The sequence below is a fragment of the Diorhabda sublineata genome, chromosome 3 (assembly GCF_026230105.1).
Source record: "Diorhabda sublineata isolate icDioSubl1.1 chromosome 3, icDioSubl1.1, whole genome shotgun sequence".
NCBI classification, from domain to species: domain Eukaryota; kingdom Metazoa; phylum Arthropoda; class Insecta; order Coleoptera; family Chrysomelidae; genus Diorhabda; species Diorhabda sublineata.
The window spans coordinates 31,960,420-31,986,793 of record NC_079476.1 but is presented as its reverse complement, the minus strand read 5'-3'; the positions used below and the strand labels follow the sequence as shown (position 1 = coordinate 31,986,793).

The following is a 26,374-nucleotide window of genomic DNA, read 5'->3' as shown; positions in this document are numbered from 1 at the left end:
TTAAATGTTTCACGATTAATATAGTCAATTATTCTGTAGTATGAAAATCTATATTCTGTATATAAGTTTACTGCTTTTTTTACCTCTCATTAATGATTACATAGGATGTTCGTCAAATTTTTTCGGACCTTTCTTTGGGTTCCCGAGGAAAAAAAGGCTCTGCTCTACAAATATATGAGTTATCAAACTATTGATAAAAATTAACAGTTTAAAATTAGGAATGAAAAAGACGAAAAATATTTATTTGGACGGACCGTTGCATGTTCAGTATTCTTCAAGTAACTATAAATCTTTGTTGACTTAATCGGTTACCCCGTCTAATCTGATGCCCGGTTGCGCGATATTCGTTGGTCCGGTACAGCATCCTGTAATCATCAAACTGCACCAATTTAAATGGAATGTATAGTATATGTATATAGAATACGTAGATAAAGTTCAACTGATTGTTTCATGCAAGATCCCGCATTTGCGACACTATCGGTTTGGTGTCTATTATCATTGCGTACAAGTTGCAAGGAAGAAATGAGTTTCTGATCTGCTGATATTATTTCTCTTCCCAAGGATTTCTTATTTTTCTTAGGAGTTTGTCAAATTTTTCTTCGTTCATTCTCAAATATGATTTTGTATGTTTTCTCGGCTAATTCTATAGATAACTACGTTTTTCCTTATTCTCTCTGGCCAGGGCTTGGCCCACCATCGCCTAGGCGCTCTTTTCTGCCCATCAGACTCCAAAAGCAAGGCAGCAGTCTATAAACCGACTATTTTGATTAGTGGCGACAATGATGCAATTGGAAGAGACTTGCTAATGTCGAGCAACGTACAATATTCGTGTAAGCAATATTTTCTTCCATTCCAAGAAATTGTATGTAATTTCTTGCACGTTGTCTTGCTTCATGTTAAGTGATTTTCACATTAAAATTTGGTAGACTTATTTTATGTACCTAAATTTTGCCGTTCTTGAAATATTCCATTTTTGCGAAAATGTAGAGTTTGCCTAGAAGTCTGATCTTGATGAATAGAATTAATTTAGATTAGTGAGGTTAACAACAGTGGATATTTGTTACAATAGAATAATAGTGCTTTTAATAATTTATCAAAATTTTGCAAAAAACTTCAACACAAATGTTTAGTAGTCGTGGATAAAGTCTAGTATTCTACTCGCTAGCGATCTTTTTAATTCTGGACAAGTGCTCGTCGTATTAGTGTCTAATGAATCACGAGCGCAAGTAAGAGGAATAAATCACCGAGTAAGTGAATAATATACTAATACGACGATCATTTGTCAGGAATTAAAAATATCTATAATAGCCTTACTTCAATACAGATCAAAGGTTGTCAATAGATTACCCTCCATTAATTGAATAAAAAAAAATATTTCATTTTAAATATTTATTGGAAATTATTCGAGTACTTATAACTTATGTGATCATTTGTAGTCTTAATGGTAACATCAATTTGCAAAACTCTTAAAAAACAAAAATCCCTTATAATTTAGACTTTGTTAGGTTATTTGTGGCGAAAATATTTTTAGGATCCAATTCCCTTTTTGCTGCAAAATAAAGATCTACTCCTACGTCGGATACAGTAGCTGGATACCATTTTTGTCGCAGTTTCCCGACACCGTGGTGATGAGATATACTACCTCCACATGCAACAATCTCATCCCTAGCTTTTGTCTCCAACCTATAAAACAAAAAAATCAAGATTTAGAATAATTTTGTAATTATAATTTTTGTCTTTATCAAGTTACCTGTTATGTAGAGTTACTGGATCTCCCAATCCAGAGTGGTTGAAACCTAGATAGAAATAAATAACGCATCCAGCATCATAGGTTTGAGTGATGCGGCAGTTTATCAAATAATGTGTTATTTTCAATTGACGGCATTCTTCTGCTACCACTTTTTTCACATTTTTCACCAACAAAAGAGCTCGATCCCAAGGAACTGATGTTTCGAACGATTCAGCTACAACGTCGTATTGAAGTCCAAGATCCTAAAACAAAATCAAATTCTATCTGCTTCATTATATATGACAAATTTTACTTGTGCAGATAATTATATTCCTTGTCTGATTCAATGGAGTATTTTTTTAGTAGATTCTAAATGCTTTTCAATTTCCAGATTTTAGTAGCTGTATTTATTTCTGGCAGATTATTGCTACTACATACGAAGAAATTTGACCGAATTGCGACACTTCTCCCCCGTAGCGTTTCTGACAGGTGGAAATATTTGAGTTCAAAAGATAGGTGGAAAAACACTAATCTAACAATTCATTAAAAGATGATCTATTAATGCTATAAGAAACAACAATAAGATTTTATTTTAGATATCCGTTATTCGGGAATGAAAAGAAACGAGGTCAGTATACTTGTCAAAAAAAGCCTTTTACTGGTCCGGAATCTTTTGGTGGCATAGAAAATGCACTTACAAGAATGAGTTTCAGGAAAAGAATCTGTGACTGTCATGGAAGCACCCAATGCAGTTAGGTCTCGTAAAAAATAATCACATAGTCGCAAACAAATGCAGGAAAGGTCTTTGAACGCAAAACGAGGAGCGCGGACGTAACTTCATTACTGGGTTCATTACAATTCTGGAACTGGATAGCACGTTCTTGATAATTCAGCTCTGTTGGGTATAGAGTATACCCTAGAAGTAGAAGATTAATATATATATATATATATATATATATATATATATATATATATATATATATATATATATATATATATATATATATATATATATATATATATATATATATATATATATAAAATAAAATAAGTTGACTCTATTAAAATCACTTCTAAGTTTTAAAATAATTTTTCCATTCAAATTTCAGACAATACACTTTTTTCTGATCTTATGGAGGAAACATCTAGTAGTACAAAATACTGTAGAAGACAGCTCAGCAAGACAGGTGGACAACTCAACTTTTGCGACAATAAAGTTTGATTATTACATTCGTACGATTGAGTCAATCTGACAGTTCTAATTTTGTTTCATATTCACCAAATCGAGAATATCTCAGCGCAGTGGGAGGCTAACATTTGCGTAGTCTCAACTTTGGAGCCCTTTATAAAATTTTTTTGGAACACTATTATCAAAAAATAATAAATAAAAAGTTTCATATGGAATTATAATAAAGAAAAGGAGAAAAAACTATTCAATTATGCCTCATTTTTTACCCAATAACCGGTAGTAGTCTCTTAAAAACATGATTATTTTCTGCTTTTTACTTCTGAAATACAGAATTAATGACACCGTAATGAACAGAAGCATTATATGGTCATATTTTGCCCACGCATGAAGCACAAAACTGCGGCGAGTTGTCATCGAGTAACCATCGATCAACGCGAGAGCGGTCTCAGTAGGTAGAGATGCAGAACGATGAAATGTGCGTGACCAATGACTGTTTCCCGTGCTTTTTGACGAATTAAAATACTTTCGTTTTCATTTATTGTAATAATTTGTGAATCATTTTTCATTGTTTAAATTCTTTATCAATAAAATGTTTTTCATGAACCCGACGAAATCCCTACACATTATAATATTAATCGAATTATTATATATAGCAAATCAGTGGAATGTATTTGGTGGCCACTTTTATTGTTCGGGTTACAAATCTAGATAGATTCTCTAATTCTTACGTTTTCTTTTTTTCGTTCAAATATTGAAAATTTAAATTTGATTCCAACAAATACTTACTCTGATATAAGCAATAACGAATGTCAGCATATATCCTCTTTCACCATTCTGCTCTCCCGCGGGGTAACCTCCATAACTTTTGGATAATTTGTAAAGATTTTTTTCATTGGTTTTCACTTCATTTTCTTCTCCTTCGAATAGAAGAGTCATGACACACATATGATCAGGATCGAATCCTTTGATATTAGTGATGTAAAATTTTTTAATACCATCAATGACTAGCCCAAAATACGTAGATTCCGGCTTTAGCATTAAAGCAAATTTGAATTGTTCATTGTCCATTAAACGAATAGATGCCGGTTGCCATTTTCGTTTTGCAACCTAAACTCAAAAAGCAATTAAATTACAGGTTAGTTGCTTTTTTTCTCTCTCTCTACTTGCCTCTCTCATGAATTCAAAACCTTTTTCGAATGATGGGAAAACTATACTTCCATATTTCTTACATTTTGGTAATAATCTAATTTTTAAAATAACCTCGGTAATGATACCCAAGGAACCTTCAGATCCCATGACTATGTGGTTAAAATCAGGACCACAACTGAGACGCGGAACTTGACAATTTTTTTGAAGAACTCCTTTGGCCGTTACCATTTTTAGCTGTACTACAAGATCTTCTATATTACCATACATATTTTTTTTCATACCTATAATCAAATAAAACATTGATTATATAATTAGCCTCAGTAAAGAAAATTAAGTTTTTATCATTTCAAAACAGCTCCATCTAGTATTTATTCATAAACAGCAAGTTGGTAAATTTTTATTTCTGCATAAAGTCATTGTTGAGAGTTGCAGAACTTTTGTTGACGCGTACATCTTGAGTTAATTTTAAGTACGACCATTGTAGAAACAGAAATGTATAATATTAATAGTTATATCAACAGACCTGAAGCTCTGGTTGCCACCCAACCTCCAAGTGTAGAAAATTCGTAACTATCAGGTTCATGTCCAGTAGTATATCCGAATTTTTTCAATTCCCTCTCCATATCCTGTCCTACAATTCCACATTCAAAACAAGCGACTAAATTCTTATCATCTATCCTAAAAAATATTTCACCTTGATATTCAATATATATGAGAATATTTTGAGAAGTGTCTGATTGACAACATAGTGAAAATTCAAAAAACTGATTAGTGTTACATAGATAATTCAATGACTGAAGACCAGTACATTAACAAACAAATATGGATCAACAATTAATATAAACTCAGGCATGTCATTTTTCAAATCACTCTATAGTTAGTAAACGTGTCATTCTAAAGAAGAAAATACCAAAACCTGTTCTACAAAAATATAAAATAACAATTACAGACAAAATTTAGTTCCTGGTCATCATGAATTAAACTATTTCGTTGTATATCTTGATATTCTACTTATAGATTAGCAATACAACTCCCATTTTAAATCAATACCACGCCACCACCAACAATCCTTAGGTGATTCACTGACCAAAATATAAATGAAGATGGATCTCTATACCCTATACTGATATATTTGAAGGTAATGTTTATAATAATAGAAGAGCTGACCGCTGAAAAAGTCACCTGATCGGTTTAAGGTCCACCAATGACATAAATAGATGCACATCTCTTATAGTCCGACCAGTTAAATGACATATATTGTTAAAAGAAGGTAGTTGAATACTACCTAGATGAAAATAGTGATTTAGGAGTCTTAGTCTCCAACCAGTCACTGGACTGGGCAACCATTTTTTGATTTTTGTATAGTTGCTTAGTTTATTGTTTAGTTTTCTTGGTAATACTATGACAGATTTCAGTGGATGAAATGGAAAATCAGTGCTTTGGTAACTATTGGTTTATGGTAATGAATAAGTTTTTTCCAGGTCCACCAATGACTCAAATAGAGACGCATATGTTATAGTCTGACCGGTTAAATGACATATAAGGTAGTATTCAAATTGATGAAAATATTGATATAGGAGTCTTAGGTCCCCAGCCAGTCACTTGGCTAGACAACTATTTTTTTATTTTTGTATAGTTGCTTGGTTTATTTGTTAAAGCATGATTTCAGCATCAAATGAAAGCTTGAACTTGCTCCTTTTCTGGTTATTGTATTGATGTCTTAATTTTCTTTGTTAACAGCATTATTTCGGCAAAATAACCCTAATACCTTCTCCGCGTTGCTTCCCATATACCAAAGTGCCCCAATGTCGGCAATTATATTTGTAAAAGGTAGCTCACAATATTGGTACTCAAGTTAGTGGGCCACCCCATTATTTTTAAAAATAATTAACGCAAATTCTAGAAATTTTGTTGTTGAGCCCGTCAGAATTTATTTTTTTATAAGCTGGCCCGTTAACTTTACAGACCTGATGAATTGTTCATCTGGACAATTCATGAAAAAGAGCAGCACTAACTTAAAATATAGCTGTTAATATAACACCACCTGGATGACCGAGCTTTGCTCGGTATTTTGTGTTAGTATAGTATAAACGTGAGTGGTGGTGTAAACAGTGTATTCAGTATGTAAACTGGTTATTTAAAAAAAATCATGAGTGCAATTAGTTTGACATTTTTGTCATCACGGTTTTAATTTTGAAATCGGGTATTAATCTAATACTTCCTTCCATACTATATTGCGGATATATCGAAGATTGTCATTTGGAAGATAAACTTAACGTAGTTGGTCGCTCAACCCTAGAAAATGCCACACGAATACCAGATTTTGCATTTAACTGATTAAAACCCACATTTGTATTTCATTCTTATTTTTAACGCTTAGCTGCCACAGCTCTAGCGCCAATCATAGCTTCCATACTGGGACGTTTGTAACCCCAGGCATATAATCGTCTATTCTGAGAACACTAAGCTGTTTTTTATCATATAAAAATTGTAGTTGTACATCAACGCCTCGTATTATTAAATATTACTTATATATTAAATATTACTCCATTCATTTGCAGTGTCAGATATAGAGCATAGGAATCCACCTTTTTAAACCTTAATACCATCTATATGAAAAAAGGGCCTATAGAATCATGATAAGTACTTACACAATCCATGAATCCAGAAGACCTAAAAAACGACAGAATCAACTATAACGATATAAGTAAAAAATATAACCGATATAAGGAGTTCTCATTACAAATTGAATTGAAATCAATTTCGCCACTAGTGTTAAAACAATGAAATCTGTAAGATTTTAAATAATTCATTTAGGATAGTGGAAGATTCAGATCAGTCTTGATCCTCCATATAATAATAGAATAGTACATCAAATTGAAATCTACACAAAAAATCGAATCCTAAAATAATAGCCATGCTCATAATACAGAAAAATAATCTACTTACCATAATATTCTATTCATTTGTGATGTGTCAAGAGATATAATTGTTCTAGTTTCATTTTTAGGGCATTCAGGAGCTCCAGACACAGATGTGCCACCACCAAATGCAATAACAACAATATTATTTTCGTGTGCAAAAGAAACTATTTTTACAACATCATCATGACAAGTCGGCCAAAGAACCACATCTGGTATTCGTTCATATGTCGAATTTTGTATTTTGTAAATTTCATGCATAGTTTGACCATGTGATCTAAGTAACCTGTCGATAACCTGAAAAGGAAGCAACTAACAACAATAGTATTCTGTAATTATGAATTGTATTGCTTCTGCACTAACACAATAATGGAAGGAAAGTGCTACTTTTCCTATCGAGGATTAAGTACTCATTCAAGGGAGAAAAAAGCACTTATTCCCATGTTAAACATATGATTTTTCTGCGTTCCTGAAATAACAACTCATTTTTAAATAATTTATTTATGAAACTAACAAACAATATTTATTACAAAACTAAAACTTCTGCATCGCACATATTTTTAATTTGTGGAAGAATAATTATTTATACTAATGTTAATTTTCATTATTATTCAGCTGATATCACCTGAGGTACTCATACTTGGCTGATTACAATCAATTTTGTTAACTTCAGTGACTCCCAGAATTAGAAATTTGTTTCGTTTTTGCAAAAAATTGCTGCACATATCCTTCAGCTATATTCTTAGACTTCCAACATCTGTGTTGCTTTTAAGCAAGAATGTCTTTTCCAGAATTTGCAAGTAAAGTTGCCAAGGTTGTTCTGAAACTACGCCCGGTATAATTTACAGCATTAGGTAGTTTTAAAATTTCTGCAATTTTTGTTTAGGAATAGTATTTTTTCCAATCATTTAGTTGATACATTTTCCTTCTCTATAGCAGACAAATAAACATGCCTGATCTTTTTTAGGACATATCAATAGATATTTTCTATTAATGTCAATATAATTAAAGCCATTCCATGATATCACTTTTACATCTACTCTCTAGGGAGGAAAAGTACGATTTTTCTTCCTACAATGAGGTCTGGAAATGTATACTTTCGATAAAGATAGGCGGAAGAAACATACAGGGTGTTTCTATATTCAATCGACAACGCTCTACCACAGAGAGATCTCAATAAATGATTCATTTTGATATAGGAATACGAACCCTTATGGGGCCTTGTTGTTGAGATATAGGGTGTTCAAAATTTTATATCAAAATCAAAAATTTGCCACAAATCAAGAACGCTTTTAATTTCTTTTTTCAAATTTGGTGATCAATATGCTCCTTAATAAAGTAATATTTTGACATAAAAAAACTTTAGGAACATTTTACCAGTGGTGCGCTGTCAGGGTTAGTTGTCACTTTTATCAATGTTTTTTTAGTAAGTAGTTCAAAATAAATAAAACTTATTCATAATCTCTTAGTAGTTGTTCAAACTGTTGACTACTTACTTCAATACACTTATTACACCGTTTTGTCATTGAAAAACGTCAAATTCGAATTATGAATAATTTTCATTTGTTTTGAGCTACTTACGCTTAATCATTATTAGAAATTAAATGAATAATTAATTAATTTGTAAATTACTTACGTGTTTGCACTTTTGTCTAGGGGCAAATGTATACAACACCGTTCATTTTAGCTCTATAAAAGGTTATTCGTTTTTTAACCAAAAATAATCAGGCAATTTAAAACAAAATTAGAAAACATTTACTCCAGTAGCATAAAAAATAAGGGGATGAAAGTGACAACTAACCCTGACAGCGCCACTGGTAAAATGTTTCCAAAGTTTGTTTATGTCAAAATATTACTTTATTAAGGAGTATATTGGTCACCAAATTTGAAAAGAAAATTTGAAAGTGTTCTTGATTTATGGCAAATTTTTGATTTATTTAAACCTGAAGACCTGCCTAACAATGTAAGTTGTTAGATGTTAACATACTAAGCATAAATCAAACTAACCTTTGTGGAATATGAAATTCCAAGACTAGCAATTTTTTCCATAACATCTTTGGTAACGTTTGGTTTTTGGTACTGATTTTCAGTGGGTAAACCCTGTATTTTTCTTGGTTTTTGTGTACCTAGATCTATGTTGAGTGTATCACGTACCCACCCAGCTACATGGGGTAATCGTACTTCACCAATTAAGTACCTAAAAAGCTGATGCTATTTAATCAAATTTACATCACTTCAAATAGAAAATTATGTGGCAGAAAATATCTATTCTATTTTATCAACCAGAAGCTGACATTCATTAATCTAGGTGCAGCTTGAAACCTAAGGCAGTTAGTAATAGTGAATTTAACCTTCCTCTAGGTGCTTAGGCTTTTGCAACACCACCAAGCGCTAGTTGTATTCTGGATACAACTTTTGTTCTTTCTCACTATTTTGATTACACAATGTATAACAAACTGCCTTCACTAACACCTTCCATGGCATTCAAACAATATTCACGTATTATTTTGGAATGTTTCCCACACAAAAATGCTGAACACTTTTTAAACAACTTTATACTGTTTGATTTTTTCAATTTGATCTGTATCTGAAGATTTAGCAGTCGTCTCTTCAGCGTCTTCAACAGCTCTTTTTTGAAGACTTAGGAAATCTGTCACATTAATAAGAAGGTTTTTTCTGCCTGGTCAATCGTAGAGACATCTTTGAAAAAAAAATACCTTTTGGTGCACTATATGGATGGCTGTTGACAACTTTCATTTCAATGTTAACTGTTCACTGAATGACTGAAATTTACTTTTACCCTTTTGTTGTAGAGGATAAATAGCAGGTATAATAAATAGAACACAAAAAGTCAGTGAAAATTTCTATTTTCTAACAATAACGATAGGACCTCTCTGCTATCCAACAGAGTAGCGCCAGTTGAAAGGTTAAAATACAAATATGTATTCTCTTGCAGTTGATTCTTATCATGGTAGTTTTGCCGATAAAACAGGATAATTTTCCTGATGTTACAAATTTGTTATTGCTTTATCAAATTTTCAACCCATAGTAATGTTTTTTGAGAAATTTTGGGTTTAATCTGATTGCGAAAACAAAATTGAGATTTTTAAACTATCAATTACAATATATTATTTATTTCAGCACAGCTTACCTTTTTCCTGAAAAATATACTTCAGGTCCTTCATTCACCACAAATTGTGAATCTTTATAACCCCAACCATTCCATTTAAGTAGTTCTTGCCTAAATCAAGATATACTTAATCTAATATCTATTATTAAAGTCTGTTAGATCTATTGTTGCACTTACTTAAACAGTCAAGCTAAATGAAAATTACATTTTACAGATTACATTGTCTCTTCTATTTCGAAATTTTATATAAAAATCATCAAATAAGTCGTCAGAGAAACAAGTTTATATATTAGTTGCAGGGTAATAGTTAATAGTTTAACTGTTTTAGATATTAAAAAGAGGGTTAGAAAGTAGTTACTATATTGATATATCAAAAGACCAAAATAACTAGAGCATTTTTCAATAATAATCAATATAAAATAAAAATACACACAGGAGACATGTGTTGTTTGTTAACCAATCCAAATTTTGACTAGCACAAGATGAGATGTAAAATAGTTTATAGAAGTAGATATAAATTGGAATATCTTTGAGAAGAATAAAAAGTGTCTTTAGGGTTCTGTAGTATTCAATGAAATTTTCGTTATAATACTTTCTTAGATGCTAACTTAATTCAGTATGAGCAGGAGTATTGATCATTTAGAAGCTTCTAAAATTCAATATATACAATATCAAACAAATGATATAATTCCAAGGTTTAACAGGATATACGATAAGATTAATGGTAGTGATAAAAGTAAAATCTCATTTCAAAGTTTTTTTTAATACTGATATAAAAATTTGTTAAAAGCTGTAACATTTTTACAAATTAGTAAATACAATAAATGAAAATGAGAACAAACAGATTAGAAAAACGTCATGATGAACATAATAAACACAACAATTATCGCTAAGGATACATCTAATTATATTCTCGAGTATTTACCATCAATGAGCATTGTTTATTAATTACCTGAGTATTAATCATATTCATCTCTATATGATAGATAAGTGAAGCAATCTAATAATAAAAAAGTTGACTTTTACATTCAATTAGAAATTAATATAATTATGTTCTGACCTTACCGATTTTTGGGTATAGCACTTTTGACTGTTATAGGGCCTTGTAATGGTGCTTTTTTATTCGACATTCTACAAATTTATATTAAAAATCTACAACAGCAATACACTGCCCACTCATTCAAAAATTATTTAATAATATTCACTAGGTTAGTTTATTATACTTTTTGTAGAGATGTCGGTTATATTAGGATGTTATAACGAGTTGCAGTTATTTCGTTACTGTCATCCAATATCACTCATTTACTTCATGCAAATTCCGTGAGTACGGTAAACACCAAAATTACGTGAAAAATATGAAATTCACGGAAATTAATACTTCCATAATAAAATTATCCAAATCAAATTTAAATTATTGCAACAAATGAGTCCAGACCATGGAAATAGAGGAGGTCTTTTCATACTTTCATAGAATCAATTCACGCTATTTACTTACCTTAGACGGTACTGGGTAGTTATTTATTAACTAGATACGTCCTACTCTACAATGATTTTATGCCTTGCTTCTAGCAAACTTACAACATTGTCGGAGATTAATCGATTTCAGAAGAATAACGCGAATAAAACATGAATTATCTATAGCGTCGGATTTTGGGAGGGTCTAAGGGGGACTGAAGCCCCGAGACCCAATCAAGTGGGGGTCTCGCAAAATTACTAATTTGATCTATCATTATAAAAGCAATATTAAATCGTAGCAAAATTTGCATTTTCTTCGAACATTTTTTTGAGTTAATTTTTATTTCATTAAGTGAGACTTGGGTTAGGTAAAACGTGCGTCAGACATTGTAATCGTGAGTGGTGGTATAAACAGTGTGTTCAGTATCTTTTAATTGTACAGGTTGTCCATTTAAAAGTTATAATGTTTGAATGTATAATTCTGAAAATATACCCAAATATAAATTCTGATTTCGCAACTTTAAAGGCCTAAACAAAGCGAGGGGTTGTATGAGAAAACTTAGTCTATGTCACTGCACTATTTTCACGTCATCTACTCATTCCCGAATTTTTTGATATAAGTTCTGAACTCTGTATATGTGAATAAAAAATTTAGTTTTATTGAAAACATATTTCTGTTTATTTTACTGAACTATTATATAAATTGCCTACAGATTACAAGGATGTATTTATAAGCCAAAATATATCTTTCAAAAACATTTATTCTTTATGGGAAACAATAGAAGCTTTTTTAGTGTAGCTATCTATTTTTTAATATTAACTAAGGGCTTCTTTCCCATGATTTAAAGACATTTTTTCTTTAATTTCTCAATATTTTTGTATTGACACCATACTCACAATATTCTGGGGATTTAAATACAGTTTCGCTTCAATTTAAAAACTTTATTAATATTCACTGAAAAAACTAGCTAATATAATTAAAAACAATTTATTATTATGATTTTTGATCCAGTTTTTCAATCAATGTTTCAATCATATTTGCATCCACTAAACCAATAAATTTGTCAACTACCAAACCATCTCTGACAGCAATTACAGCTGGCACGGCTTTCACTTCAAAAGTTTCAACTAATTCAATGTTATGTTCTACATCTACTATAGCCAAATCTATATTGGTTTTATGTTCAATTAATTCTTTCATTTTTGGTGTTAATATATGACACGGTTCACACCATTCTGCATGGAAATTGACTATAACTGGAATACTAGAATTCATTACTTTTGATAGGAACTCATCGTTATTGGATATCTTTATTATTCTTTTCAAATTAGTGCTGGAAGAAAACAATCTCCTGGTTAAAAGGGAAATTGTAAATTTATTCATATTCACAGTAAAAACTTTGTATTGCGTCTGGATGTGTAGGGCTTGTACAATGTATAACAAAAAAACTTCCAAATCCAACTACACAACTTAATGATAATATTGACAGTAAAATGTTCTTGAATATAAAACAATAATCTTCTTCCTATAAAAAGAGAAAATAAATAAATAATAAGAACACTAGGAACAACTTACAATGTCCAATTTATTCAATTGGATTTCCTTATCAGTAGGGATAATTAATAATAAAATTGTTATCACAGTAGCCGTTCCTAATATTATCCAAGAAATGTTACTTTGTAATCGGACTCCAATTACAACAATAAATAATGTTATTATCCACAATATTGTTAAAATTAAAATACCTATTCCAATATTTCCAATAATGGTCATAACTAAAAAAAAGTTCATATCATACAAATGATTTTAATTTTTGGAAAGATAACAGTATTGATCATAAATGCACCCTCATACCATTATTATAGATAGTCTTAAACTCCTGAAACGCACTAAATTAATGAAAGCCAATCAATAGTTATGATTTTTTTCAAAAAGCAACTCATAGTCACCATAAACTGTAAAAGTTTTGATGTAATTAGATGGGATGTTGATCTATCTATTATTTGTCCATGTCCTTCAACTGACTTGGTTACTCTTTTCAATAAAATTTTACAATTATGAATAGATTTGCATATGTGCCCTGGAGTTATAGTTAATAGCAACAAATTGAAAACAAATGGATTGCTTGAGTTAAAATTTAAGAGCAGCTTATAAACAAACACTACTTGATAATGATTATCAGTTTTACTATATTATTGTTATCAAATCATTCTACTTGGTAAAATTATGATATATAAATCTTTCCTGTTTTGAGTGAATACTTAAAATGATGTCTATATTTAGTTTTATATTATTCTTAATAATAATGTTTTGATGGCCCCAACCTATATAAAATCTTTTTGATTTTGATCGTATTTAAAAAGCATTCGTTGAACAATGTTATCTTGTCTATAATTATCAAACATGTAATTTTAGCAACTAAAAGTAAAGTAAATACAAATGAATTCATTTCATACCATTTCATTTATTTTTAGCTTGTTTCAATATGTGTTGTATTTCGAGGGTTTACGCAGTTTTATTATAAATATATCTTACCTAACAAATCTGTTTGTCATTATAAAAGGGCAACTGCATTTTAAAAACCGTTTTAACTGGTTTTAATTACAAAATACAATAACCTCAAAACACCTGCTAATATCTGACATTTCTATTATCTGTCATGTCGATAGACAACTTCAGGAAATTCATTTGAGAAGACACGGAATAGATCACAGAACGAGAAAATACTTTCAAGTCATATATTATGTAATTCATTTTACAGTACAATAGATATTAGTATTACAATTTGATTTGAGATTTTATTAAATTTTTTGTTTTATCAAATAAAATATTCCAAGTATACTTTTGCCTGCGTAAATCAGAGCTCTTATCGAATGTCACTGGCACTGTTATTTTCAATTCAATAAATTAATTTGAGTTGAAGTAATTGTATACTTAATGTCCCTTCGGTTAATTGATATTCAGAAAGTTGCCATTATTGCCAAATTTGAAGATGACTGCCCATGTAGGAGTCCCCAGACTTGAACGACGGGGGTTAGCTTGGGCCAACGCTGAGAAACCAGGCCTTGGTAAACCAATAATGGCCTCAGTCATCCCATATTTACCCAAGTCTGGCTGAACTCTTGGTAATCCGACTTCGGCCATCCCATAGTCAGCCTGACTGGGCAGAACTCTGAATAACTATCTAAAGTTTTGTTCTAATATCTTATCCATAATAGATATATTGAAATTAAAAGTAATAATTTTTCATGAATAAAATTCTTTTATGCATAAAAGACAATAAAACATAGAATAATATCACTTCGTTGTTTAATTATTATGTGTTATTTTTATGTATTAGTTAGTAGAGTGCATTAAAAGAAATTTGTCATAAAATTATAATTTTATTGACAATATATTAAAAATCTATTTTTACAAGCAACCAGGGATGCAGATCAGTCTTGGGTTCATTTAGGCAAATCAAGCGAGGGAAATTGTTATCATCCAAGAGTCCCACTAAATCTGGGCCAATAACGGCTTCCAAGCTAGGGCCAGAGTTGTACAGGGTCCTTCACGACGAGCTGAATCGTTTTCCGAAATGATTGTTTCAGCTAAAAGAATTTCCGTTTTCGTAAACTTCCGGTTATACCGGAACTGGACCCAAACTTTTTTATTTTAAGCGGAATCCTATGGCTTTTATTACATTTTTGGAATCTACGCAAAATTTTAATACATCTTTATATAAGACATCGTATGCCTAAAGTCCACAATTTTTTAATTATTTCACATTTTCGAAATTTTTGAACACATGCAGCTCTCCACTAAAAAAATATATTTCTATTTGGACAAATAACACTTAAAGCTTTCAAAATTTGTGAAAACCTTGATTTATTTATAAATTTATATTTATATAGGGTGTTCAGAAAATGGTACCGAATTTCGCTATATAAAAACTTCGAAAATTCAATTTTTTCAAATGGCAACCCCCATTTTCCTCTTTACCATTGGATTCTACACTTTAAATTAAGGGGACTTCGTTAGTAAATTCATATATCTCAAATTAACGGCTTTTGTAGAAATTTGAAAAAACTGAAATTTTCATGGTTTTTAATCTGCCGATGGCGAACAACGAATAACAAAAGTTAACGTATCAAAAATTAAAATACTTCAGCCAATTAAAAATATTTAAGAGGAGCAAAACTAAACATTAAACTAAAGTAAATGTTCTAATTAGTTGCCTCCAATTTCCAAACATTTATGGATTTTTCTTAAAAACCCGTGTTGATTGGCGTTTCGAATTCCTTGCGATGAAAGAGTTCAAAATGCATTCCGAACTGTTTTCTTCTTTTGTAGTTAGCCGCGAAGCATACACGATATCTTTTATACGACCCTAAAGAAAAAAATATAATGGGGTTATATCCGGTGAACGGGGAGGCCATTGATACGGTCCTCAAAATGAGTCTGTAAATAGTTATTTACAAGCGCTTTACCGTGTGGTGGGGCTTCGTCGTGCTGATACCAATTCAGATTTAGTGGGTGTAAATAATTTTCTAGCATTTCTAGATATCTGTAACCCGAAATAAACAAAAATTTGAAGTAAAATTCTCCCTCAAATTTAAATAGTAAGATTACCATTCAAATTTTTATCATCAAAATTTACCACCAGCTAGGTATTAATACGAGAACCGTAGACAGAGTGAAGAAGCGATAGGAACAAGACGGGACACATTCTTCACAATGTGAGCTCCCACAACTCAGTTAAAAAAAATTTTTAAAGTCAAAACATCGAAGTGATGTATCATCCGCCGTACAGTCCTTTTTTGGCAATCAATGATTTCTTCTTATTCTCGCAGATCAAAAATAAATTGCGAAATCAATGTTTTTCCGCATCCTAAGAAGCGGTTGATGCGTTTAAATCACATGTTTTGGAGTTGCCTTAATCGGAATGGAAAAAATGTTTCGACAATTGGTTCATAAATATTGGTTTTCATTTGTCTATTTCAAAACTTAAATAGCAACCCTCATAATGATCCAGAAGCTGCAGAATTCCAAATCATATTTGCAAAACATCATCAGCCAATGTTGATATAATTAATAAAAAATAAGTGCAAAATTAATATTTTCTGTTATCTGATAAAATTTATATTAAAGATTATAGAACTTTATAGTGATTTTTGAATTGAAATCCATTGTGTGTTATCTAACCAGTTAGTCGTTAATTTTTAAAAAGTTAGTTTTAACCAGTTTTTGTTCATTTTAATTAAAATTGCAGTAATTGTTATATTTTAGTAATATGCAGTTGAAATATTAAGTATAGAAATAATAACGTTTTCATATATTTTGGTTTTAATGAAAAAAGTAAATATAATCGATAATTTAGGATGATTAAATATTGTAGTTTATCGATTTTTAAGCAGATAAAATAATTTGTATTACCCTCATTATTAAAGCAACCTTCAATTACAGAATGTAATGAAAAAGCCATAGATTTACTTAATATATTACCTTTGTTGCAAGTTATTTATCATTAGATGCTCTAGTTTTTTAGTTTTTTTTAATTTAGCACAAAATGAACATTGAAAAATCTTCGCACGCAAACAATAAAGTTCGAATCATATTTATTTTGTTTCAAATACTACTTCGTTTTATACATTTTTTCAGTTGAGAAATAAATCTAAGGCTTGTATGCTCTGAGTAAATGCTGCGTGCATTCCAACAGCAGAATCCCGGGTTCGATTCTGGTTTGAAAATGTGTGGAAAGTGATACTTTCCTGCACGTGACTGCAGTTGTTCCGAACGACGCGGAGCGGAGTTCGTGTAAGCGGTCAAGTGCGGGAAAGAAACTTTACGCATGAGTTAGGAACATTATTTTTTCTACTACCGTATATACAAAAAAGTTTACCGACCCATTTTTCAAAAATTATTTTATTCCCCCAAACATAATAATATATAAAACTTTAACTAAAAACTACTAATTATTATAAATATTAATATTGAAAACACAATTTGTTGCATTCTGTAGACTAGTAAGAATTGCCGGTCCAGTGGAGTTATTTGGTTTCAACTGGAAGGTAGATGACGTCGATGAGGTTGGTATCGATTACAGGTCGCATAAAGAGGACGATGACGAATTTTATTTGATATTTTTTTCTTCTGATTCTCAGAGTCCTCAAAATAGCCTTCAGCGACAGTAGTATACTTCCAGCCACCGAGGCGCTTTAGGCTGGTTATTTCTTCGACGAAGTCTACTAGGAACGTTGCCGAAGAACGTCTGAAACTGTGTCCTGTATAACTTTCCGGATTAGGTAGGCGTAAATATGCAGCAATCTCTGCTAGCACCAAAAGTGTTTGGTAAGTATAAGGACCATAATGTATTAGATTTCAAAACCTCAATTAGGTGTGGAAAATACGTCAGAAATACCTCTTCCTCATAAGTTTTGCTCCCTTTCTCCTTACACCATGTAAGAAAATGGTTGTATTGTTTGTCATACCTTAGTCTGGATTTGGAAGGTAACAACTCGGAATTAGTTTCATTTGCAGCCTTCAAAATGGCTTCGGGAAGTTCTTCGTCGGATGAATCCATTAATATTATTGTATCGGATTCGGTTTAATGTGGTTTAATTTAGAAGAAGATTGTTCTTATTCGGTCACTTCCAAGACGTTTTGAACAACTTTGACGTTTTAGTAACAATTACACGCCTGTGTTGTCATAACAACTGATATCAAACCCAGCTTTATTATTTTATATTTTCAAAAAATTAAAAATGCTACAAAAAGCTAGAAAAGGTTTAAATTTTATTTGATGGACTATTTCGTAAATATTTATTTACCTGTAGTAACAATAGTTATAACCTCCGAAGTAAAAAACTATCCAAAAAGGTCAAAATTTGCATAATTTTACTTTCAAAACTAAAATGAGTGCGGGAAAGTGGGTTAAAACGCACGGTCGTAGAAAAAATTCATTTTTTGCTAGAAAAACTTTTCACTTTCCACTTTTTTTAGCTGAAAACTTGCTTTCCGTCTCAGAATGCTCCTAATTGTTCATAATTTTCTAACCTCATACATTGATGTAAGGTAATCGAACTTCTAAGCAATGAAGTATACTAACAAAGTCAATTCAGAAAATGTAATGTTTTTCTTTTCCATTTTAGAGTTCAAAAAAATTCATATTATATACTTTCCTCGACTTCAAATACTACTTCGATTTCTAATTTTTTTCAGTTGAGAAACAAATCTAAGACTTGCATATTCCAAGTAAATGCATTCAAACTGTAGAATTCCAGGTTCGAATCTGGTTTAGGAAGATTCATTTTTTTCTTCATGTGTTCTAAACTACAATAAGCAAATTTAGTGGATAAAATTTCAAAAACCGATTTTTTATAGCAAAACAATATAATTTTATAGCTAAATCAAGGAAACATCTAAAAGCAGGGATTTAAGATATGGTACAATTTTTTCTCTAAACTACGGTATGGTTTAATGTCAGAACTTTCATACAGAAGATGAACATTTTTGTTTTTTGATAACCTAAATTATTTTTTAAAATAATTTTGACGGCCACACTCCGTTGTCTTTTACTCATAAGTTGTTTATATGTTTTCATTGAAAACTGTTAACAATATTAACATTAATGAAGTTATTTACCATTTTTTAAAATTATAAATCAATTTTTTGAATCTTCTTCATGCCAAATAAACTAAAAAGCGCAATTCTTTGTTAATTCATTTTATTGATAATATAATTTTTACAAAAGTATTATATTCAGAAGTTTTCATAATTTACTTATGTTACTTTTAATGAACTGTTGCTGTTTGTCTTGGATTCGAAGAATTGTACCCGAATTCGTCACGCTGAAAAAAAATGATTGGTTATTGAATTAGCTACTATTAATGCAAAATTGATTTAATGTATCGTTTATCATATACAAAGTGTTCCGCAAAAAATTCGAGAGTGACTAGATCACTTGAAAATAATGCTGTGACAAAAAAATATATCCTTTTTCCGTTCTGCAATAGTCGTTACGCACCTTCTGATTTAGCCTTGAGAGCATAATATCTTATTTAGGAAAAATGTTTTAATCTCAAAGACCCCTTTATCTAATTACTTTACTCGATTTAAATAATTTTACATCAAAAATCGGATTCGAGCACTTAGTCTACACTTTTAAATATTTAAATGTAATTTAGGCAGAGAAAACTTTTCTCAGCGTATTCTATTATGTCATTGCCACTCAAAAACTTCGCGTGTCAGAGGATTATTACTTTTTTTTGTTGTTGAACTTTTTTAACCAGCTTAGCGTAGGAACCGAGCGAGTTCTTCGTAAAACAATTTTATACAAACAGTGATTGTCTAAGTGTTGTTTTTCAAGCGCTTAGTCGACACTTATAAATATTTAATTGCAATTTAGGTAGAGAAAACTTTTCTCAGCGTATTCTATTATGTCATTCCCACTCAAAAACTTCGCGTGTCAGAGGATTATTACTTTTTTTTGTTGTTGTTTTTTGTTCTGATACAGAGTGTGCCATAAATTCTTGAACTTTTTTAACCAGCTTAGCGTAGGAACCGAGCGCGTTCTTCGTAAAACAATTTTACACAAACAGTGATTGTCTAAGTGTTGTTTTTCAAGCGCTTAGTCGACACTTATAAATATTTAATTGCAATTTAGGTAGAGAAAACTTTTCTCAGCGTATTCTATTATGTCATTCCCACTCAAAAACTTCGCGTGTCAGAGGATTATTACTTTTTTTTGTTGTTGTTTTTTGTTCTGATACAGAGTGTGCCATAAATTCTTGAACTTTTTTAATCAGCTTAGCGTAGGAACCGAGCGCGTTCTTCGTAAAACAATTTTATACAAACAGTGATTGTCTAAATGTTGTTTTTCAAGCGCTTAGTCGACACTTATAAATATTTAATTGCAATTTAGGTAGAGAAAACTTTTCTCAGCGTATTCTATTATGTCATTGCCACTCAAAAACTTCGCGTGTCAGAGGATTATTACTTTTTTTTGCTGGTATATCTCTGATACAGAGTGTGCCATAAATTCTTGAACTTTTTTAACCAGCTTAGCGTAGGAATCGAGCGCGTTCTTCGTAAAACAATTTTATACAAACAGTGATTGTCTAAGTGTTGTTTTTCAAGCGCTTAGTCGACACTTATAAATATTTAATTGCAATTTAGGTAGAGAAAACTTTTCTCAGCGTATTCTATTATGTCATTCCCACTCAAAAACTTCGCGTGTCAGAGGATTATTACTTTTTTTTGTTGTTGTTTTTTGTTCTGATACAGAGTGTGCCATAAATTCTTGAACTTTTTTAACCAGCTTAGCGTAGGAATCGAGCGCGTTCTTCGTAAAACAATTTTATACAAACAGTGATTGTCTAAGTGTTGTTTTTCAAGCGCTTAGTCGACACTTATAAATATTTAATTGCAATTTAGGTAGAGAAAACTTTTCTCAGCGTATTCTATTATGTCATTCCCACTCAAAAACTTCGCGTGTCAGAGGATTATTACTTTTTTTTGTTGTTGTTTTTTGTTCTGATACAGAGTGTGCCATAAATTCTTGAACTTTTTTAACCAGCTTAGCGTAGGAACCGAGCGCGTTCTTCGTAAAACAATTTTATACAAACAGTGATTGTCTAAGTGTTGTTTTTCAAGCGCTTAGTCGACACTTATAAATATTTAATTGCAATTTAGGTAGAGAAAACTTTTCTCAGCGTATTCTATTATGTCATTCCCACTCAAAAACTTCGCGTGTCAGAGGATTATTACTTTTTTTTGTTGTTGTTTTTTGTTCTGATACAGAGTGTGCCATAAATTCTTGAACTTTTTTAACCAGCTTAGCGTAGGAACCGAGCGCGTTCTTCGTAAAACAATTTTATACAAACAGTGATTGTCTAAGTGTTGTTTTTCAAGCGCTTAGTCGACACTTATAAATATTTAATTGCAATTTAGGCAGAGAAAACTTTTCTCAGCGTATTCTATTATGTCATTCCCACTCAAAAGCTTCGCGTGTCAGAGGATTATTACTTTTTTTTTGTTGTTGTTTTTTGTTCTGATACAGAGTGTGCCATAAATTCTTGAACTTTTTTAACCAGCTTAGCGTAGGAACCGAGCGCGTTCTTCGTAAAACAATTTTATACAAACAGTGATTGTCTAAGTGTTGTTTTTCAAGCGCTTAGTCGACACTTATAAATATTTAATTGCAATTTAGGCAGAGAAAACTTTTCTCAGCGTATTCTATTATGTCATTGCCACTCAAAAACTTCGCGTGTCAGAGGATTATTACTTTTTTTTGTTGTTGTTTTTTGTTCTGATACAGAGTGTGCCATAAATTCTTGAACTTTTTTAACCAGCTTAGCGTAGGAATCGAGCGCGTTCTTCGTAAAACAATTTTATACAAACAGTGATTGTCTAAGTGTTGTTTTTCAAGCGCTTAGTCGACACTTATAAATATTTAATTGCAATTTAGGTAGAGAAAACTTTTCTCAGCGTATTCTATTATGTCATTCCCACTCAAAAACTTCGCGTGTCAGAGGATTATTACTTTTTTTTGTTGTTGTTTTTTGTTCTGATACAGAGTGTGCCATAAATTCTTGAACTTTTTTAACCAGCTTAGCGTAGGAATCGAGCGCGTTCTTCGTAAAACAATTTTATACAAACAGTGATTGTCTAAGTGTTGTTTTTCAAGCGCTTAATCGACACTTATAAATATTTAATTGCAATTTAGGCAGAGAAAACTTTTCTCAGCGTATTCTATTATGTCATTCCCACTCAAAAGCTTCGCGTGTCAGAGGATTATTACTTTTTTTTTGTTGTTGTTTTTTGTTCTGATACAGAGTGTGCCATAAATTCTTGAACTTTTTTAACCAGCTTAGCGTAGGAACCGAGCGCGTTCTTCGTAAAACAATTTTATACAAACAGTGATTGTCTAAGTGTTGTTTTTCAAGCGCTTAGTCGACACTTATAAATATTTAATTGCAATTTAGGTAGAGAAAACTTTTCTCAGCGTATTCTATTATGTCATTCCCACTCAAAAACTTCGCGTGTCAGAGGATTATTACTTTTTTTTGTTGTTGTTTTTTGTTCTGATACAGAGTGTGCCATAAATTCTTGAACTTTTTTAATCAGCTTAGCGTAGGAACCGAGCGCGTTCTTCGTAAAACAATTTTATACAAACAGTGATTGTCTAAATGTTGTTTTTCAAGCGCTTAGTCGACACTTATAAATATTTAATTGCAATTTAGGTAGAGAAAACTTTTCTCAGCGTATTCTATTATGTCATTCCCACTCAAAAACTTCGCGTGTCAGAGGATTATTACTTTTTTTTGTTGTTGTTTTTTGTTCTGATACAGAGTGTGCCATAAATTCTTGAACTTTTTTAACCAGCTTAGCGTAGGAACCGAGCGCGTTCTTCGTAAAACAATTTTATACAAACAGTGATTGTCTAAGTGTTGTTTTTCAAGCGCTTAGTCGACACTTATAAATATTTAATTGCAATTTAGGTAGAGAAAACTTTTCTCAGCGTATTCTATTATGTCATTCCCACTCAAAAACTTCGCGTGTCAGAGGATTATTACTTTTTTTTGTTGTTGTTTTTTGTTCTGATACAGAGTGTGCCATAAATTCTTGAACTTTTTTAACCAGCTTAGCGTAGGAACCGAGCGCGTTCTTCGTAAAACAATTTTACACAAACAGTGATTGTCTAAGTGTTGTTTTTCAAGCGCTTAGTCGACACTTATAAATATTTAATTGCAATTTAGGTAGAGAAAACTTTTCTCAGCGTATTCTATTATGTCATTCCCACTCAAAAACTTCGCGTGTCAGAGGATTATTACTTTTTTTTGTTGTTGTTTTTTGTTCTGATACAGAGTGTGCCATAAATTCTTGAACTTTTTTAACCAGCTTAGCGTAGGAACCGAGCGCGTTCTTCGTAAAACAATTTTACACAAACAGTGATTGTCTAAGTGTTGTTTTTCAAGCGCTTAGTCGACACTTATAAATATTTAATTGCAATTTAGGTAGAGAAAACTTTTCTCAGCGTATTCTATTATGTCATTCCCACTCAAAAACTTCGCGTGTCAGAGGATTATTACTTTTTTTTGTTGTTGTTTTTTGTTCTGATACAGAGTGTGCCATAAATTCTTGAACTTTTTTAATCAGCTTAGCGTAGGAACCGAGCGCGTTCTTCGTAAAACAATTTTATACAAACAGTGATTGTCTAAATGTTGTTTTTCAAGCGCTTAGTCGACACTTATAAATATTTAATTGCAATTTAGGTAGAGAAAACTTTTCTCAGCGTATTCTATTATGTCATTGCCACTCAAAAACTTCGCGTGTCAGAGGATTATTACTTTTTTTTGTTGTTGTTTTTTGTTCTGATACAGAGTGTGCCATAAATTCTTGAACTTTTTTAACCAGCTTAGCGTAGGAATCGAGCGCGTTCTTCGTAAAACAATTTTATACAAACAGTGATTGTCTAAGTGTTGTTTTTCAAGCGCTTAGTCGACACTTATAAATATTTAATTGCAATTTAGGTAGAGAAAACTTTTCTCAGCGTATTCTATTATGTCATTCCCACTCAAAAACTTCGCGTGTCAGAGGATTATTACTTTTTTTTGTTGTTGTTTTTTGTTCTGATACAGAGTGTGCCATAAATTCTTGAACTTTTTTAACCAGCTTAGCGTAGGAATCGAGCGCGTTCTTCGTAAAACAATTTTATACAAACAGTGATTGTCTAAGTGTTGTTTTTCAAGCGCTTAGTCGACACTTATAAATATTTAATTGCAATTTAGGCATAGAAAACTTTTCTCAGCGTATTCTATTATGTCATTCCCACTCAAAAACTTCGCGTGTCAGAGGATTATTACTTTTTTTTGTTGTTGTTTTTTGTTCTGATACAGAGTGTGCCATAAATTCTTGAACTTTTTTAACCAGCTTAGCGTAGGAACCGAGCGCGTTCTTCGTAAAACAATTTTATACAAACAGTGATTGTCTAAGTGTTGTTTTTCAAGCGCTTAATCGACACTTATAAATATTTAATTGCAATTTAGGCAGAGAAAACTTTTCTCAGCGTATTCTATTATGTCATTCCCACTCAAAAGCTTCGCGTGTCAGAGGATTATTACTTTTTTTTTGTTGTTGTTTTTTGTTCTGATACAGAGTGTGCCATAAATTCTTGAACTTTTTTAACCAGCTTAGCGTAGGAACCGAGCGCGTTCTTCGTAAAACAATTTTATACAAACAGTGATTGTCTAAGTGTTGTTTTTCAAGCGCTTAGTCGACACTTATAAATATTTAATTGCAATTTAGGTAGAGAAAACTTTTCTCAGCGTATTCTATTATGTCATTGCCACTCAAAAACTTCGCGTGTCAGAGGATTATTACTTTTTTTTGCTGGTATATCTCTGATACAGAGTGTGCCATAAATTCTTGAATTTTTTTAACCAGCTTAGCGTAGGAACCGAGCGCGTTCTTCGTAAAACAATTTTATACAAACAGTGATTGTCTAAGTGTTGTTTTTCAAGCGCTTAGTCGACACTTATAAATATTTAATTGCAATTTAGGCATAGAAAACTTTTCTCAGCGTATTCTATTATGTCATTGCCATTCAAAAACTTCGCGTGTCAGAGGATTATTACTTTTTTTTGTTGTTGTTTTTTGTACTGATACAGAGTGTGCCATAAATTCTTGAACTTTTTTAACCAGCTTAGCGTAGGAACCGAGCACGTTCTTCGTAAAACAATTTTATACAAACAGTGATTGTCTAAGTGTTGTTTTTCAAGCGCTTAGTCGACACTTATAAATATTTAATTGCAATTTAGGCAGAGAAAACTTTTCTCAGCGTATTCTATTATGTCATTCCCACTCAAAAACTTCGTGTGTCAGAGGATTATTACTTTTTTTTGGTAGATCTCTGATACAGAGTGTGCCATAAATTCTTGGACTTTTTTAGCCAGCTTTGCGTAGGAACCGAGCGCGTTCTTCTTAAGCCGCGTCCCAATTGGACAAACATTGTTAGCCAAACATTTCATGTATGGAAGGAAAAGAGGCTGCCATTTTTGTTTGTCTAGAATGTTCCCGTCCTAGATCGAACATTGTTTGTCAGTGACTTCCCTTACCACCTGTTTTAGTGTATTTTGAAGTAGTTTTCCGGCGTAATTTTTGAATATACACATTATTATTTGTATTTTTTTATTGAAAATATTCAGTGGAAAAGTGTGTGTGTGGTTTTTCCACAAAATGAGTAAAGAGTTTTGGAGTCAAGAGAATTTGATAAGGTTAATTAACGTTTAAGAAGGTAAACCTTTATTGTAGGACCCTAATAATGATGATTATAAAAACAAAATCAAAAGAAGAGATGCATTAGATGACATTGCAAAAGATTTAGGTGTAAATAATGTCACCGAGATTAAAAGAAAGATTGAAACTCTTCTAGTGCAATATAAACGAGAGAAAAAGTTACTAGCAACAAATTGTAAGTCCGGGAAACGTTTTCCAGCGTTGTATTAGTCCAATTGGAAAATAGTGTGGGATCGTCAGAAAAAAGCTCCACGAGTATCATGCCTTCGACGAATTCGAATAAAAAGACTAGCAAGAGGCAAGCTTCAGGAGAAGCTTACATGATAATGAAAGAGTGCCATGAGGGAATGAACAAAGAGAGAGAGAGAACAATTTGTTTATGGCGAAAACGTAGCCATCAGATAAAGGAAAATAAAAAATCCAAAGAGACTTTGTGTTTTAAAAAACAATATCGATAATTTATTATTTTAATATGAAATGGAGGAATACGAGGAAACAAGGACATTTGTAACACCGGAAATGA

The 26,374-nt window shown here is 31.6% G+C and overlaps 3 protein-coding genes across 4 annotated transcripts in view; all 3 read right to left on the bottom strand.

Annotated features, from left to right (window-relative positions):
* Positions 1-1,374: 1,374 nt before the first annotated feature.
* Positions 1,375-11,371, bottom strand: LOC130441304 (alkyldihydroxyacetonephosphate synthase). The gene is made up of 9 exons (XM_056774921.1): positions 11,184-11,371; positions 10,140-10,229; positions 8,996-9,185; positions 7,017-7,285; positions 4,591-4,745; positions 4,086-4,348; positions 3,705-4,025; positions 1,751-1,992; positions 1,375-1,683 (listed from the first exon to the last, which is right to left on the bottom strand). The coding sequence occupies exons 1-9, from the start codon at positions 11,246-11,248 to the stop codon at positions 1,485-1,487; spliced, it is 1,794 nt and encodes a 597-aa protein (XP_056630899.1). The 5' UTR covers positions 11,249-11,371; the 3' UTR covers positions 1,375-1,484.
* A 1,129-nt stretch (positions 11,372-12,500) lies between these two features.
* Positions 12,501-13,099, bottom strand: LOC130441259 (thioredoxin, mitochondrial). The gene has a single exon (XM_056774847.1). The coding sequence runs from the start codon at positions 12,955-12,957 to the stop codon at positions 12,568-12,570; it is 390 nt and encodes a 129-aa protein (XP_056630825.1). The 5' UTR covers positions 12,958-13,099; the 3' UTR covers positions 12,501-12,567.
* A 6,163-nt stretch (positions 13,100-19,262) lies between these two features.
* The window catches only part of LOC130441001 (LIM domain only protein 3-like), a 29,646-nt gene continuing 22,534 nt past the window's right edge, over positions 19,263-26,374 (bottom strand). For both annotated transcript variants that reach the window (XM_056774435.1, XM_056774434.1), the window contains one exon: positions 19,263-19,403. In XM_056774435.1, the coding sequence (XP_056630413.1) occupies positions 19,347-19,403 (57 nt within the window). In that variant the 3' untranslated portion in view covers positions 19,263-19,346. The remainder of the gene's footprint in view (positions 19,404-26,374) is intronic.